This window comes from Bubalus bubalis, chromosome 7 (assembly GCF_019923935.1).
Source record: "Bubalus bubalis isolate 160015118507 breed Murrah chromosome 7, NDDB_SH_1, whole genome shotgun sequence".
NCBI lineage: Eukaryota > Metazoa > Chordata > Mammalia > Artiodactyla > Bovidae > Bubalus > Bubalus bubalis.
The window spans coordinates 97,423,505-97,441,687 of NC_059163.1; the positions used below are offsets into that span (position 1 = coordinate 97,423,505).

At 40.3% G+C, this 18,183-nt stretch overlaps 1 protein-coding gene across 8 annotated transcripts in view; it reads right to left on the minus strand.

Moving 5' to 3' along the window:
* The window catches only part of NFKB1 (nuclear factor kappa B subunit 1), a 121,707-nt gene that overhangs the window by 22,143 nt on the left and 81,381 nt on the right, over positions 1-18,183 (minus strand). For 7 of the 8 annotated variants that reach the window (XM_025290373.3, XM_025290372.3, XM_025290378.3 and 4 more), the window contains 7 exons: positions 16,732-16,895; positions 14,584-14,742; positions 13,127-13,231; positions 10,625-10,716; positions 8,507-8,645; positions 2,443-2,586; positions 666-755 (listed from right to left, as the gene is read on the minus strand). In XM_025290373.3, the coding sequence (XP_025146158.3) occupies positions 666-755; positions 2,443-2,586; positions 8,507-8,645; positions 10,625-10,716; positions 13,127-13,231; positions 14,584-14,742; positions 16,732-16,895 (893 nt within the window). The remainder of the gene's footprint in view (positions 1-665; positions 756-2,442; positions 2,587-8,506; positions 8,646-10,624; positions 10,717-13,126; positions 13,232-14,583; positions 14,743-16,731; positions 16,896-18,183) is intronic. The other variant, XM_025290374.3, reaches the window with a different exon arrangement.

The following is an 18,183-nucleotide window of genomic DNA, read 5'->3' on the forward strand; positions in this document are numbered from 1 at the left end:
ACTGATGCTGAAGTTGAAACTCCAGTATTTTGGTCATCTGATGCAAACAGCCGACTCATTGGAAAAGGCCCTGATGCTGGGAAAGATTGAGGGCAGAAGAGGGTGTCAGAGGATGCGATGGCTGGATGGCATCACCAATGCAATGGACATGAACTTGGGCAAATTTTGAGATGGTGAGGGATAGGGAGGCCTGGTGTGCTGCAGTTCATGGGCTTGCAAAGAGTCTGACAAGACTGGGCGAATGAACAGCAACAACACTGGAATGGACATGTAATATGAAGCATGAACACATGAACAACTGCTAATTAGAGGGTACATTTGATGAGAAAAGACCATCCCTATAAAATTCTAAATGTCTTAAAAAGTGTAGTATTTGATAAAAAAAAAAAAAGAGAGAGAGAGAATAGGTAAGTTTGGTGATGTTATGTTTGAATAGGTAAGTCTCTTTATGCTCCTTTCTAATGTTCTTATCTTTCCCCTGTTCATGCCACATACAAAGTAAATATATAAATATAAAGAGAGCATCAGGAATAGAATTTCTACTCTCCACAGGAAATGATAGTTTTGGGGAAAGAAGTTATTGTCTTAATTTATTTGCATTTATTAGTTTTCAAGATAATGTTGTGTAAGTAATGACTGGAGGGAAAAAAAAAAGCGCTACTTACCATGCTTCATCCCAGCATTAGATTTAGTGGTTCCAGTATGGAAGGTAATTCCGCCATACGTGGGGAATCCATAGTGGGGGAAGCCATACCCTGAAATGGCAGGTGTAACAATTGAAACCTCATGACAATTAAAAAAAAAAGCCTCAGCAAACCTTGGTGTCCCCCCCGTCAGGTGAGCACAGGCTTTGGTGTGCCTGACACGTCGCTTCTGTTGTGAGTTAGTAAGATGCATCACGGGGTCGTGGGATCATGAACATTCCATTCTGGCCTGGCTGACAGTGTGGCCACTTGGGCAGAAGCCAGACTCTGGGGAGTGTGCAGAAGTTCATATCTGAGGCCTCCCACTCCCTCATGGTGGGGAGAGCCTAATGGCGAGGGGCTACCACCCAGACTCGGACTGGCAGACACAGAAGACAGTGAACTAACCTCTGGAGAGAAAAAACTGAACCAAACCAAACACATCTACTGACTCCTCAACAGAAACACGCCCCCACTGGTCACTCGCATGCCTTTTTTGGTGGAGGCGTAAGCTGGTAAAACTCTCTGGGGTAGCAGTGGATATCAGTCATACTCTGTGACTTAGTAATTTTACTTCAAAGAATTTAATTTACAGAAATAAACTGGAATAAAAGAAAAGCAATGTGGATAGCGGAGTTCATTGCATTTTATATAAAAAAAATTAGGAAACAATGTTCAAGTCACTTGATGAAATATTATGAATCATTAAAATGATGCTTAACAATTATGCTTATGTAAAATTTATATAATCATGGAGAATGCTTATGTTAAACTGTAGGAAAACAGCTTACATAACTATAGACAATCGTGAGAATAATGAATAGGTCATATGACTAAATGGATTAAAATAATATATACAATGAGGAACACAGCTATGCTTGTATATGTATAAATGTATATGTATATGTATAAATATATATTATATATTATATATATATATACACAAAAAAAATTAAATAGCTAATCTATAATGTCAGGATTTTATATATTTTCAACTTTTCTATAGTATAGCATAAATATAAAATGAAACCTTTTCAACGTTTCCAAAGAATACCAAGACAACTGTATCCGCCTCCTCTGCCCTTCAAAAAAACATGAGGTGGTAATATACCAAAATGTTAAGAAGTATTCTTTGGATAACTGATTTCATGACTTTTTTTTTCTTCTTACAGTTTTCGGTATTATTTATCTACATATTCGCAAAGAGTCGGACACGACTCAGCGACTGAACTGAACCAATCTACATATTATAAATTCAACATGTGTTTCTTTGAAAAAAGTTTACTGGGAAATTTTTCTTTTTTGGCCATGCTGCACTGCATGCAGGATTTTACTCCGACCAGGGGTTAAACCCATGCCTCCTGCAGGGCAAGCATGGTCCCAACCACTGGACTGCCAGGGAAGTCCTGGGAAATTTTAATGAATGTTAATACATCATGTTCAGTGGAGTTCCCTGGTGGTTCAGCAGTAAAGAAATCTGCCTGCCAACGCAGGAGACATGGGTTCAATCCCTGGGTCGGGAAGATCCCCTGGAGAAGGAAATGGCAACCCACTCCGGTATTCTTGCCTGGAGAATCCCATGGACAGAGGAGCCTTGTAGGCTACAGTCCATAGGATCATAAAAGAGTCGGACACGAATTAGACCCTAAACAATAACAGTCATATTCAGTAATGTCACAACTACTCAATGCATAGACAAGGAAATCTAGGAGAAGGAAATCCACCCTCTCTGATGCTAAAGAACAGCCTTGGTTCATACCTGGGCCGGTACTTCCAGCACCCCCACCTCCACCACCGCTGCCAAACATGCCCCCGCCTCCGGCTCCAGCCCCGCTGCCACCGCCGAAACTGTCCGAGAAATTGGGCATGAGCTTCTGTCGTTTCCTTTGCACTTCCTCTTTATCTGTATTTAAAGGAAGAGAAACCAAAGGAGAAGAGATTGATTCAGTTCCACTACTGGCCACAGAAAGAATATTGATTCTAATGGTATTTTTAAACATCTTAAAGGGAAACAGAAAACACCCAAGGAGGAAGAGATGCCAAATTTCAAGAAGCATTATATTTATTCCAATGAAAACGAAGACCAAGAACTAGCCTCAGAGAGACCACAGAACAGTACACACCCAATTCTTTCTGGAATAGATTAAGTCCCCCATGTCATTCAAGTTAGTGAGACATTAGACTGCCCATCAGAGATGAAGATACTGAAAAAACTGAATGAGAAAAATACTACTGAGCATTTTCACATGGTCATACAAAACAACTGTCACTAATCAGCTAACATTTACTATGCATCTACAGTGAGCTAAGTGCTGTGGATAAAGAGAAGTATGACATCATGCCCTTGCTGTCAAGAACCCTCCAATATAATTTTAAGGTTTAGGGGAAAGACAGAGAGGACACGATAATACTACGTATGTTAAATTCATGGTGCCAACTAGGGTTCCAGGAGTTTAAGGGAAGACTTCGAGGGAGTACCCATGAGCTGGAAATTCAGGAAAGGCTTCCAGAATCAACCTTCCATTAGCAGGGGGCAAAGGGAAGATGCTCTGGGGAGGGGATGCAGAGAGAAAGAAACAAAGGGACCAATGTACGCTGCATGCTTATGAGAACAGCAGGGCATCAGTTTAGCTGAAGTGGAAATTTTCTACAAGGAATTGGTGAGAATCAAGGCTGAATGGGACCACATTGTCAAGCACCTGGACTGTGAACCTAAGGGATTTAATTTACAGGCAGGAGAGCCATGCACTGTTTCTGAACTGGGGACGCTGTGGACAGGGTGGTGTTTTAGGAAGATCAGTCTGGCACTGCTGCATGGGTAAGAAGCAGAGACAGGACAGAAAGTGACAGAAGCTACTCCTTGGTGGTCACCATGAGAATAAAAATGGGTGGGTCCCAGAAAGACAAGAGAGGGATCTGTAGCCGTTGGTGACTCATGAAATGCGTGAGGCTAAAAAGTTTAAGACCACTACTTGACTAAAATGCAGTGATGCCCGCTGCGATTTTTGACTGTCCAGGTCTAGATACTGTTTAGACCTTTCTCCCTCAGTCCTCATGTGATTGCTCTATTTTTCTCTCGCTTCTCACCAGCCCCATGGCCCCTCTGAGTTCTGCCAGCACCTTTGTGGTCTATCGTTGCGTTCTTGTTTCTTCTTTCTGTTTCCCTTTCTTTACCTTCTCTGATTTTCCCACCATATATTTTTTGCTCCCTTCTCTCTTTGAAACAAAGCTTTTCGGGTTTTGTTTAATAGGGTATTCTTTTTTTTTTCAATCAGCAGCGCAATACTTAACAATTGTCCTATTTCTGGTTCTTCAGGTCAGTTCTGGTAATTGTTTATGTTCAGAAAGATCTTCAAAATTTCTAATTCTGTGGTTGTTTCAGCCGTCTCAGAGCTAGGAAGAATGCTGTTGTTTACTGATTATCTCGTGAACATCTAAGGGCAGTTGAAAGATGAAGCAGGGGAAAGTAGGGTAGCAAAGTATACTTAAAAAATCATCTTTTCAAAACAAATCCTGTCCAGACTCAGGAAAACAAAAGCCAGCATGGGTCAACTTTGACGAAAACATGCTCCCACTAGAAAAGGGTGACTTCAAAGTGGAAAAACTTGAACAATTTCCTTATCAAAAGGTTTTGGACAGATTTACAAAATTTCTCCATAGAGAAATTTGTATCATGACTAACAGAATTATTACTCATCCTATAAACTGTTGATCTTACATGAGATATTTGTTCATCAGTAATATGAAATACAAGAGCAAACCAGACAACACATTCATCTTCAGAAATAAATACCCACTGACATGCTTTCTAGCAAAGAGATCATTTGGTATTCCTTTTGACTTATAAAACAGGGACAGTCACTGGTTACATCATTGTAAAATGGGAATTTTTAAGAGTCAATTTAAAAAATATTAACTATCCTACAGTCATTAAGATGTCAGTGACAAGAAACAGATACAGTAAACTCCACAACAAGCTTTTTTAAAATAAAAGAACCTGCAGTCTGAATTTCTATGGACTTGAACATGGGAACTTTCACGCTGGGTTCACTCAACCTTGTGGTCTGTTTTTGACAGTGGACTGTGGGATGTACTATGAAACATCAACCTATTCTAAAAGGGCTCAATACAAGCTCTTCTTTACAGAAGAGGAAACCAAAGCTAGGATGTTAAGGGACTTGTAGAGGTCAGGGCAGAGTGAAGATCAGATGCAAGGTCTACTGAGCAGTCCATTATGTCATCACTTTTGGGAAACACTCTAACACATCTTCACTTCCTTTAATAAAGGATGACTTAAGATAACAGCTTAGTTCACAAAATGTCGGTACAACTCTAGCCTCTACCACCTTTTGCTGTGCATGTGTCTCAAAAGGACCTCATTCTTGCTCTCTGGGTCCTAGTTTGCTAGTAAAGAAAGATGTCTGCATTTATCCTGACCATCCCTTTCATAACTGAAAGATTACAATCCTATTTCTTCCTAATCCCCATCTTTTCAGACTGAGAAGTCATTTTGGTCTTTCTTTGCTTTGTACAAAGGCTCCTCAACTATCTTCTTCCTTTGCCAACCATCCCTCTCTTGATTATTTTGATTGTTTCCTTAGACCCAACCATCTCCATGACACTTTAATGAGACACAATGTCAGTGGCCATAAAGGGTGCAGAGTTCGGGGCTGGATGATTCTCTGCAACAAGAGGAGTATTACATATTGCTTTGTCTATTGTCCTGCTCGGTGGCACCCAACAAGTTACTAGTGTTTGGGATAAGGACGGCAAATTAGTGGGTCAATCAGTAACTCAGGTCTCAGATATTTAATAAACATCTTCTGTGTGACATATATTGTTTGAAATGTAGCAATAAACATGAAAGACCAAATCTGTGATCTCAAGAACATTCTTCCTACTAGAAGTACAAAAAACAGGCACATAAATTAATAGGTAAGATAATTTTACATATTGATAAAAATAAGTGAATAATATAAAATGAGGTAATGAGATAGACAGTGACTCCAGGAGCTGGGGGCAGTGGAAGGTATGTTCAATGACTTCTGAGAAATGAAGACAGTGATTCTTTGGGTTGTATAGTTTGGATTCATTTCCATACAGTTACTCTGATGCTAAATGGCCTGCTACTTTTCTGGCCAGTCACAGGTCTGGTGTGATTATTTCCCCTTGTGATTATTTCAACCTGGGATTTTATAATCCAGAAGTTTTTATAGACTAAGGTAATTTGTTATCTTCAATAAAACACTTTTAATCTCACAACAGGGCTTCCAGGTGGTGGTAGTGGTAAAGAACCCACCTGCCAATTCAGGAGACACAAGAGATGTGGGTTCAATCCCTAGGTTGGGAAGATCCCCTGGAGGGCATGGCAACCCACTCCAGTATTGCCTGCAGAATTCCATGGACAGAAGAGCCTGGAGGGCTACAGTCCATGGGGTCTTAAAGAGTTGAAAACGACTCAAGTGACTTAGACCACGCACACCATTTCACAATTCAATCCCAGTACGTGCTGGCCATTCTTTCTGTGGAACTCAACTATTAACTCTTATTTTTCCAGGTGGTTCTTTTCATACTACTTGTATAGATGGGATTTTTAGTCAGTGATAGCCTGGAAGGTAAGTGCTTCTCGCATAGAGGTGAAGTTTTGAACTTTCAGGAGACCCCAACCCAAGACAGCTCCTACTGTAATAGAGTAGCAATAACAGTAAGAGTCTGATCTACCCTTGCTGTATCCATGCACAGATACCACTGGGAAAGAGACTCAGGCAGCCTAGAAACCAAGTTCAGCTTTGAATATTTCTAGGCTCATACATGGGTAGGTAGTCTGAGTTGCCTTTATTTAACCAATTCTCTGTATTGGAAAAATTGACATTAATTTGAGCATGTTGTGAGGGAATAAATCTATTTTTTTTCTCCCTCAGAAAGGCCAAAAAATTTTCCCTGTTTCTGTTTTGTGTCTACTTTTATAGAAGGATGTTAATCCAAAGCGGGGAAGTGAGGAGAGGTGACCACTCCTGGGGAAGCCAAATGGGCAGGGCTTGCCACCTCATTTTACACAGAGCTGCTCAGCTTTATACACTGGAATTTCACATGAAATTTTATGTAGAGATAAAAAAGAAGATAAAAAAAGTCTTCTCTGCTGACAGTGTTTTCAAACCATCAACAAAATGCTCTATGAACCTGACCCATGTGTGGCGACGTCACAAGCTCAGAAAAGAAGAATGCACGGAACCCTTTTCTGAATGCTCCCACCACAGCATGAATTCTAGGAAAAGCAAGCCCTCTGAGAAGATGAGCCATCACACGCTGCCATCACAGGATCAGCGGGCGTGTGTGCTGCTGCACCTTTGCGGCTTCCAGCCTCAGCCAGGACCTGGGCGCCTCGTCCCTCCCCACTCTCACTTCCCCCTAGTCCAGGGCCTTCTAATTTTGTTTGTGCCACAGCTTCTTTTGCAGCCTGGATCTCTTCTTAGGATCATAGTTTTCAGTATGTAAAATAGAAAACAGGATTACAAACAAACTCAGTTGTTTTAAAGTACATTTCTATCCATGGACCTGCAGAGGAGTCAGTGGACTCCAGGTTAACAAATACTCTTGGGGCCTGTTACACTCATTTTGAGAGGATTCTCATGGCTGAATTTCCCATTCTGTCTGCTTGGATTCCAGTCCTGTCTTTTGAATGGCCTATTTGGAATCTGCCACAGGAACCTAAAATGCAACATGATTTACACTGACCTCTGCCTTTGCCCACCCAAATCTACTTCTGCTCCACTGATCCTTCATCAATTCATCCACATCACAATCTTCCCAGGTGAGGATTCCTAGAATCATCTATGAGTCCTGATTTTCTCCTTCACTTCTTACCCCAACCAACAGCTGGGTCCTCCTGACATCATCACTGCACTAAGACCTTCACTAACCTCTCCCTTTCTTACTTGGATTCTTGCATTATTCTTCTGACTCATTGCTGCCCAGACAGTGTCTTCAGGGTCTATGTAGAGAAGGCAGAGGCATCATTCTGAATCTAAACTGGCCTGGTCCTTCCCCTTTCCCATTTCAAAGCACAATTCTGTAGGCTCCAATCACAGCGCCCCAGAGCCTGGCCCTGCCTTCCTTCAGGAGTCCATCTGGGTGTGCCTTAGCCTCACTTTTCTCTGAACATACACTAACTGTTCCTAAGCCAGGGAAACCCTTTCCTTCTCTGTGGCACACTCAACTACTGAAAGACATGCCCAACTTTCATGACTTTGAAGAAGCTTTCTTCTTGTGGCTTCTTCAGAATCTAGGGTTCTCTCTCCTTGGCATTATCCTATGTTTTCATGGCTGTTTTACTTTCGGAACCACCAAAATAATAATTTGCATTATAGCAATTTAAGGAGACTATTTTCTCTCCTTCTTGAGGCATCCTTCGTGAGGAATAGAGTGCTGCCTTACCATTGTTATAACTCTGCACTGCATGGTGGCTGAGTCTTCTGTGACTCAGTGAGGCCAGTGGCTGATTCTCCTATTCAGCAAGCCTTACATTTTCATCTCAACTGCCTGACCCCCGAGTTATTCAATAAATTATAGATTCTCAAATTCAAAGAGAAGTTTTAAATGGTCAACCCCATATAAAACTCGGTGGAAATAACATTATTTTAAAAGGCTAGACTTAATTCTATGACCCTAAAATTATATATTACTTCTTTCTTCTCTAAAAAGAAGTACCATGGACCCACGGACCAGTTACTAGGAGGCTGGTCATAGGAGGTGACTGCCTGACCTTTTCTCAACAGCCTTTCCTCTTGTTGGAACAAGTGCAAGTGTTTAAATAACCGAGTTACCTTTGATTTCAGGATAGTAGAGGAAAGGTTTTGGTTCGCTAGTTTCCAAATCAGATTTCCTCCGAAGCTGGACGAACACGGAGGCTGGTTTTGTAATGTTGACATCTTTATACTTTGGAGTTTTGAAGACAATGGCAAACTGCAGGATACAAAGATCCAAATGTTGGAGTAGGACTACATTTCTTTTACAGCAGTGGTACTCATTAAACACATTCTTTATGCCCAATGCTTAGACACAGTGTCTTAAAAAAAAATACAACCCTAGAGAAAGTTCAGAGAAGGCAATGGCACCCCACTCCAGTACTCTTGCCTGGAAAATCCCATGGATGGAGGAGCCTGGAAGGCTGCAGTCCATGAGGTCGCTGAGGGTCGGACACAACTGAGCGACTTCACTTTCACTTTTCACTTTCATGCATTGGAGAAGGAAATGGCAACCCACTCCAGCGTTCTTGCCTGGAGAATCCCAGGGACGGGGGAGCCTGGTGGGCTGCCGTCTATGGGGTCACACAGAGTCGGACACGACTGAAGTGACTTAGCCAGCGGCAGCAGAGAAAGTTACAACCTTGGAATTCTATACCCATATATTTTTATTAAATTGCCAATGTGAAACTGAAATATAAGATTATGCCAGTGTACTGCAAATCCTCATTAGTTCACTTGTCTAAAGTTTCAAATGTCTTTCAGTGTAAATAACCATGTGAATAAAATACATTGCATACATCCTCTTTTCCAAATTAGCCTTAAAAGCCTCTATGATTATTTACAGCAATATCATAAAGACATAATGGAAAGAGAGAGAGGAGGATGGCTGGTACCACTACTGGCCTCCTGGCTAGCCAACAACCACAGCAAAAAAAGAAACCCTTAAGGGAGACACTGTGACAGGGTCAGCATATGTGAGGTGAGGATGGCCAAGGCTCTAGACACACGCAGGGCATCTAACACCTCTAAGACAGCCTCCTTGACATCTGCTAGTATAAGAATAGTCAGGTTTAGTTTTATTTTTTATTTCATCCATAAAATTAATGTTTAATCTAACAGTTATGCATAGAACCTTCCAGAGTTTCTTTATGCTATGTAAACATGAACATGGAATCTTTTTTATATACACTGTTTCATATCTATCTTTTAAAAAATTTCAGTGTTGTATCTTTGAGACCCTTTCCATGTTAGTCTGTAGAGTATTCATTCTTTCTTAATAACTGTACAATATCCCCTCACATTTACTTAACTGGCCACTAGCTGATGTACATTTGGATTGTTTTCATTTTGTGTATGTGTGAAAATTGTATTCCTCAATCACTCAGAGTAATTGTTAAGATGTGGATTGAGTATTTTCATCTCTTTGTCATATACTCAATTGTTCCTGGGAGATCTTGATTTATCATGACGATATCAGCCTCAACTAGAAGATTCCTCCTGTCAACACTTTTCATTAGAATACCCTTTAACAGGTCTCCTCATGTTACTCTGGGAGAATACCATTACAGACTAATTGTGTTTCCCCCAAAGTCATATGGTGAAGCCCCAATAGTGTGGCTTTATTTGGAGATAGGGCCTTTATGGAAATAAGTAAGGTTAAATGATGTCGTAAGGGTAAGGCCCTGATTGGATAGGATTAGTGGTCTTAAAAGAAGAGGCACCAAAAAAGAGAAAAATAAAAAGAAGAGACACCAGAGAGCTTCTTCTATCTCTGCCATGTTAGGACATAATAAGAAGGTGGCTGTTTGCCAACTAGGGAGAGAGCCCTCATCAGGAACCAACCCTGTCAGACCTTAATCTGGGACTTATAGGCTCCAGAACCATAAGCAAAAAACTGCTTTTGTTTTATTCACTCAGTCTATGACATATGTTATTAGTCTGAACAGACTGGTGAAATACGTAACACATTTCTACTTAAGGATTTGAGGGTCACAGCCTTGCATCTAGGTGATCGGATACCTGACAGAGCTCTACCCGTCATTCTAGGTAACTTTTCTGGAATACCTCCAAGACACAGCGCTCTTTGATGAAAGTTAAACTTATCATTTTTCCTTTTTTATACTTGGAATCTAAGTACTGAATTTCAGCAAGGCAGAAAACATAGTACCATCTTCCTCACCATCATCATCCACTTACTTGTCTGTGAACATCTGTGGGGGAAAAATCTCCAAATCCTTCCCAAATTCCACCGTTTTCCTCCTCTTCATAAAATCGAATCTGGATGTCATCTGTAAACAGTCACGTACAGGTGTATAATTTCACACAGTATAATAACATTCATAAATGTGATGAAAAACAAAGCTGATTCAAGAGTCTACCTACTATGTACTCAACCTTTTTTGAAAGTAATTCATATAAAATAGACTTCTGAATTATTTAAAATTTTGAGTAAAATTTTTTTGTTACCATAGTAATGGGCCCCACGTTTCATTTACAAGGACAGAATTCTAGATTTACCTATTCAATCTGAGTTTTCTCTTAATCAATCTTTGACTTTCCCACTTCTCCAACCCTAAACCAATTCACTCCCCAGGAACATGAAAGATAGTGAAGAATATCAGAATCCCAAAAAGTGGTTCACCTTGATACAGATTTATGTAATAATATTTAACTTATATAAAGTTTACTATTTGGCAGACACTGTTCTAAGTGATTTTATATGCATATATTAACTGATTTCATCTTCAACTCTGTGATGCAAGTATATTATTAATATCCTCATTCTGCAGAAAAGGAACTGGAGTTCAAAGAGGTTAAGTAACTTATCTAAGGTTGAACAGTTAGTAAGGGGAGAGACCAGGATTTGAACACGGTTCAGACTCCAGGCTCTTAAACATTCTACTATGCTACCTCTCTACAATATTCTAGTAGTCCCTATTGAGAAACTGCTAAATTACGTGTTGGTCTAGTCCCTTTGGGTTAAATTAGAATGTCTTAATTTCACACTTCAGTCATGGATTCTACTCCTGCAGAAATATGACAATATAACTCAAGTGAAGCATCTCCCTGGCTTCACTTCCTAACTCACAGAGAGGAGTACACTATGGAATTGCAAAAACTAAATGTATATTTCTATTTAAATAGAATTTTAGAAATATTAGGATTGGGTAAGACATTCATAGGACTACCCTGGACCTAGTTATTCAGATTCTTTAAGCTGGGTATAAAACTTCCCTTAATTAGCCATTTCAATGTAATGATGATGACTAAGAGTCACATTTACAAATAAAGGTACTTAGATTGTGTTTACTCATAGTATGCACACCCAGGAATCTGGAAACGCACATTACTTGGATAGAATTGGCTAAAAGAAAGCTGATACCAGAATCTGCAGAGAAAGTGTAAACATTTTGGGGACAAAGATATACACCTTTTTCTTAAAATCTGATCTCATTTTTTCTGACTTTTTATCTCAGAGGATTTAGCCTCAAAGGACAATTTTCTTTTTTTAAAGCCATAGTTCTTTAAATAGGAGCTAAGTTTCCAGTTATACAGCTGCTTACTCTGAAAATGCTCATCAGAGTAAGCAGCTGGGTAACTGCTTGTAGTGAGTGTATCTTTATTATGGTATACCTTTTATGGTTTTAAAAATGAGTAAAGCTTGAGAAAATAACAATCTCTTACTGCTTTTCCTAACTTATAAATCTTGTGCTATATCTACTGCTACTACTGCTACCGCTAAGTCGCTTCAGTCGTGTCCGACTCTGTGTGACCCCGTAGACGGCAGCCCACTAGGCTCCTCCGTCCCTGGGATTCTCCAGGCAAGAACACTGGAGTGGGTTGCCATTTCCTTCTCCAATGCATGAAAGTGAAAAGTGAAAGTGAAGTCGCTCAGTCGTGCCTGACTCTCAGCAACCACATGGACTGGAGCCTACCAGGCTCTTCCATCCATGGGATTTTCCAGGCAAGAGTACTGGAGTGGGGTGCCATTGCCTTCTCCGGTGCTATATCTAGTGAGAGATAAATGCCAAGACCTTTTCTGAAAGTGAAAATTATAAAGAAATATGCTCTGAGACTTTTCTTACAGCCCTTATTCTTTCTTTTTTCTTAAATGACATCATAGTGTCATGTGAAGATATCCAGAGAAACTCTCAGTGTTGCAACAAAGCACTGTTAAGAGAAAAAAATTAACAATTTTACACTATGTAAACACTTATCATGCATGTGTGTGTATGTGGGCTATTACTCATTTATTTAAAGTTCACATATCAAAGTTTAAAAAAGAACTGAAATATCACTGATTACAATGATCACTATTTTCTTATTTCTCTTTATAATAAGGGAGACCTGGGTTCGATCCCTGGGTTGGAAAGATTCCCTGGAGAAGGGAAAGGCTACCCACTCCAGTATTCTGGCCTAGAGAATTCCATGGACTGTATAGTTCATGGGATTGCAAAGAGTCAGACAAGACTAAGTGACTTTGACTTTGACTTCACTTCTGTTGAAAATTTTAAATCAATTAGTTGGGTTCAAAAATAACGTGGACAACTTAATTTTGGAAGAGATGAAATGTATAAATTTTTAAAAGGATAGGTTTCTATGCCAGAGGAGAGATGTTACTGGGCTCACTGCCAAAAAGTGACTCACACACACACTCAGAATTACACTTCACATCTTGAGATCAGAGCATGTATTTACCTTTCTGAACCTTGTCACAAAGAAGATAAATCTCTTCCCCTCCAGTTACACATCCAGCTGTCCTGTCCATTCTTACTATTTTCAAGTTAGATGCATTGGGGGCTTCTGTTCATAGAAGAAAAACAACAAACATCATGATTTATCCTCAGCTTCACATGCTAACCTCCTGTGAGGGACCTTAACCAAAGCACACTTAACCAAAAGAAAGTTCAAATAGATGCTTTCACTCATACTGCTATAACAAAAATATGGATAAAAAGTGCCTTCTGAAATCCTCAGAGCACTGCTTGGGCATGGCTCATTCACTATCCCCAAAATAGATAAGGCAGAAAGGAGCAGTATTTATTTCTCCCACGAACACAGTAAGAGACATTAATAGAGAAAGAGAAAGAACTTTTCTGATGTTTCAGGAAGTTCCAAGCTAAAGGATGTGTGGAATTTCAATTAGGTCAAGACTTTAACCCCAAACTTACATCCATGGTACTGATACACCATTTACAAGAGTCCTAGAAATTTAGGGAAAGTACAGTATTCTAAAACTATTAATTTTTATTCTATAGAAAAGAAAAATGAAGATATTATATTTCCTTTTCCCAAACTAAATTAGAATTCTGTGTGGTTAAGACATAAAAGTTTTGTGTGGTAATAGTATAAAAGCTTCCTTTTTTTTTTTTTTTTTGCTCTAACAGCTGCATTTTAAAGTGATCTTTGGTATAGGAGCCTACAACATTTTATAAAGCTTTCACTTCCCTTTAAACCTGTTTAAATTAGAGAAATCAGTTAGTTGCTGTACTTGGGGCATGGAGTCTTCTACTTAGACTAAACTCTATGACCTTTTAATGAGCGTAAATACTGCCCTTACAGACAGTTTGGAAATATCTGTTTAATAAATCCCATGCATACCAAATAAGAAATCTGCATGGTAAATGCCAAAGACCACTGTAAAACTCTTCAAAAACTCCAGGAACTACAGATGGAAATAGAATTTTGAAGCCACAAAACATCAAAATATCTGTACTGCTCATTTAGCTAACCTGAAGTTCCCAAATGGATAAAGCTGTAACATGCAAGAACGAAAATGGGTAAGTATAAGAGTTATCTTTTATTAACTTCTCTTCAGAGCCCCAGCTATTTTTCCCGTCTAAGAGCACCAGCAATATATCCTCATAGCAAAGAATTCATAAATAATAAGAAATTTGGCATTGCATGTAAAAGACTATAACAAACATGAGGAAGGAGATTTATTGAGCTCCTCACCATATTTCACTTTTAATCGTGACATCAACTTTTTAAGCTAGACTTCAGTATTCTTATTTTGCAGATGATAAACGTGAGGCTCCAAGGGATTAAGTTACTTGCCCCAGGAACCAGACCTAGTCGGCACCTGCCAGGGTGGGGATGGAAGTCTGCTCCTGCCTTTGCAGCAAGCTGCCTCAGGTCAGGACTCGAGCACTCACTGCTGTCGTAGATGGCGTCCGACACCACAGGCTCCAGACGCCTCGTGAAGCTGCCGGTGCTGTCTGGAAGGAAAGCTGTAAACATGAGCCGTACCACGCTGAGGTCCATCTCCTTCGTCTGCTGAAGAGCTGCCTGGCGGATGATTTCTTTTTCCCGATCTAGGACCAGACAACACAGGGTGTTCATGTCCGGGGAACGGCGTAAGTATGAACATTTTAGATTGAGTGCTTTTATAATGCCCCAATTAAGAATGTCAACTTAAAGTAAAAGTCATTTTCTCTTTTGAAATTCTTCATATTGCTAATAAAATTTTAAGAATTATCTATGTCATCCAAACATAAAGGCATCAGAAGAAGGCCTGCATTGTCTCTGGGTCACAGTGAAAACTGTCCTGTATGTGGCAAATGGCCTCGTTCCTTTCCTATTATCCCCCGACATCTCCCAAGACACAAAGGGTGTGATGGAAATGGAGAGGAGTAAGCTGACTATGCCTCAGTTGTGTTGAGGAACGTGAAATTAAATATTTCAGCACTGATAAATGTATATACACTATCATGTGTAAAACAGATAGTGGGAAGTTGCTAAATAACACAGGGAGCCCAGTCTGGTGCTCTGTGACAATCTAGAGGGGTGAGGGTAGAGGGAGGGGAGACAGGCTCAGGAGGGAGGGGATTATGTATATAATCATGACTGATTTGCACTGGTGTACGGCAGAAACCAATACAAAACTGTAAAGTGATTTTCCACCAATTAAAAAATAAATAAAAAATTTAAAAAGGAAATTAAATATCCCCAAAGCTGTATTCATCCCATAGCACCCAGCACAGTAGCAAGTAGGAGTCAAAACGCGCAGTTAAGGAGCCGAATAACTCAACTGCATTTGGCTCCTTTCCCTCTGATGGAGCTTTCTTGTTGATGGACGTGACTGTACTTAACTTATAATATTATAAAAGGTGATAATTCAAGTGAAGAGTACTACAAAAGAGCTACAGTTGAAGTGGTACAAAAGCTCAAAGGAGGGGAGAATCCAGAGGCTTTAGAGCAGAAGAGACATTGCCCTGAATCTTGAAAGGATGGTAGAACTTGAACTCAGGAAGAGAATGAATAAAGACATCCCAGGAAGAGAAAGAATGTGCCAAGGAGAGGAAGAGAGTAATCATGGTGCTTGTATAGAGCAGTTCAGTTTGACAAGAAGGGGTGTTGTGGGAGACAGTTGGAAATGCAGACTGGGGCCAGCTCTCGGGATGCCTAAAATGCCAGGGTCCAGAATTTGGATTTTGTAGGCAACAGGGAGACCCTGAATAGTGGTGACTGAAGTGCAGGCTGTAGTAAGATCCATCTGATCAGAGGACATGAACCAGATTAGAAGTAGCGAGGGACATAGACAGCAACAAAAAATTGGCATGAGGAATGGAACCCCACAGAGCACAGAGGAGCTGGATCACACACGGGACGGAGAGGCAGCAGAGGTGAGGAGGGAGCCTCAAAGACGGCGTGAAGGTTTCGAGGATGAGTATCAGAAGACAGAACGCGTTGATGGGAAGAGGATGCCTGCTTTTGGAGCACCCGAGTATGAACTGGTGGCAGGATGGCTCGACAAAAGGACAACACAGAAAAGCAAAAATGGCACATGTCATGGGACAAAGACTGGGGTTGAAAGAAAAAACACAAGTAAGGCAGGAAAATATAAAATCATAGCATTTTTTTATGATAAAGAGGATAGCTTATAATGTGCCTGAGAGCACAAAGAAAGATTCCTTATGATAAGGTGAGCTGGAGGAATTATAACAAAGGAAGTGTTCTGTGAATCCCGAATTCTGAACTGGTTTTGACAGGCTGAAGAGGGAAGGGTGGTATTTTAGGTAGAGGTGAGAGTGCATCAGTGTTTGAGGGGGTGATGGGAAGAGGTGGGTACCAGGCGGAACCTGAGATAAAGCTGGAAAGGGGGCTGGAGTCAGGCTTGGTATGCTCGGCTATGGCAGTACAAGGTTATTCTAGAAGTAGCAAGATGCCATCAGAGGTTTCTGAGCAGTGACAGGGTGGGAGCAGCCTGGGGCACAGATTGAGGGTGAGATGAGCTCCAGGTCTGCACACAGGGGAAGGAGAACCAGAGCTCTCAAAGGACCAAGGCTGGGAGGGACACTCACCTGTGAGCTGCCGGTCTCCTCCACCTTCTGCCTGCAAATAGGCAAGATCAGGATGCACCAAAAGTCCGGGATTATAGCCCCGTATACAGGCATCTGTCATTCGTGCTTCCAGTGTTTCGAATACTTTTTTCTTTGTCACATGAAGAATACCCAGGTTTGCAAAGCTGGAGGAAACAGCAACAACAACCAAAAGTTAGGCAGACAGAGACTAGAGTCCTGTTTTACTTTAACAAAGCGGATTGAGAAAACAGGCACAGACCCTCAGTCACACTATCACCAGCTGCATGCCAGGTCAGGCTGGGTTTTGCCACCAAATCAGGCTGTGGTAAACTCAGAAAAATCTTCTGGTTTTCAAAGCTTATTAGACTTGCAAATTATGATTCAGGGAGTGGGGTATACATACCTTAATAAGAAAGTCTCACCTAGACTCATTTTAAAGTATTTTCTAGGAGAGTTGTATAAAAGGCAATTTTAATTCCAGATATACTAACTTTACAAACTTTAAAAAAATAATATGTGAAACTATATTTGGAAGATTATTTTTTCCTTGTGGATCATCCTTGGGCCTTGATGGGATTTAAAGTCTACCTAGAACCCCATTTCCTCCTGGGCTATCTCTAAGGTTGGAATTATTTATGATCACTAGAATGTCTACCCTCCACATGCACTCAGTCTTGAGGTTCACCTGTAATCAGGATAGATTTTTATATGGCAAAGGTTACATATCTATAGAACAAAATATGCTCATTAAAGCAATTCAAGGGATTTCTAAGAAAATATATGAAGTGCTCCAGCAATTAATTCACTTTTTAAAATAAAGTACATGAAACAAAGAAGTGTGTTCAATAAATCTAATATAACAAATAAGCAAAAAAACAAAACAAAACAAAACTGTACCAAGGAGACTCATTCAAATTCAACAAATATTTATTTTGCTCCCTAGTGCCAGGCAGTGTCCTGGGTGCTTCTGTCAACAGTAAAGGAATCTCTAACTTCATAGAGTTCATATGCTGCTATAACAACACAGAGAAAACAGGGCAACAACAGATAGAAAACAAATAGGTAAGTTTTATAATTTAAAAGGTAAAAAGTGTTACCAAGAAAAATGAAGAAGGAATGGGAAACAGGAAGGGAAGAAGTAGAAGGCATAACATTTAAAATTTTGGAGACAGGACATCCCTTGGTGGTCTGGTGGCTAGGACTCTCTGAGTTCCCAATGCAGGGGCTCAGGTTCTATCCCTAGTCAGAGAACTAGGTCCCACATGCCTAACTAAGAGTTCACATGCTGCAACTAAGACTGGACACAGCAAAATCAGTATTTCTAAAACTAAAATAAATATTTTGGAAAATTAAAAAAATATTTTTTTAAATAGGGAGAGGCCAGAAAGGGCCTCACTGAAAAGATGTAAACTGAGCCAAGACGTCAAGGAAATGAGGGTTGGGACATGGATA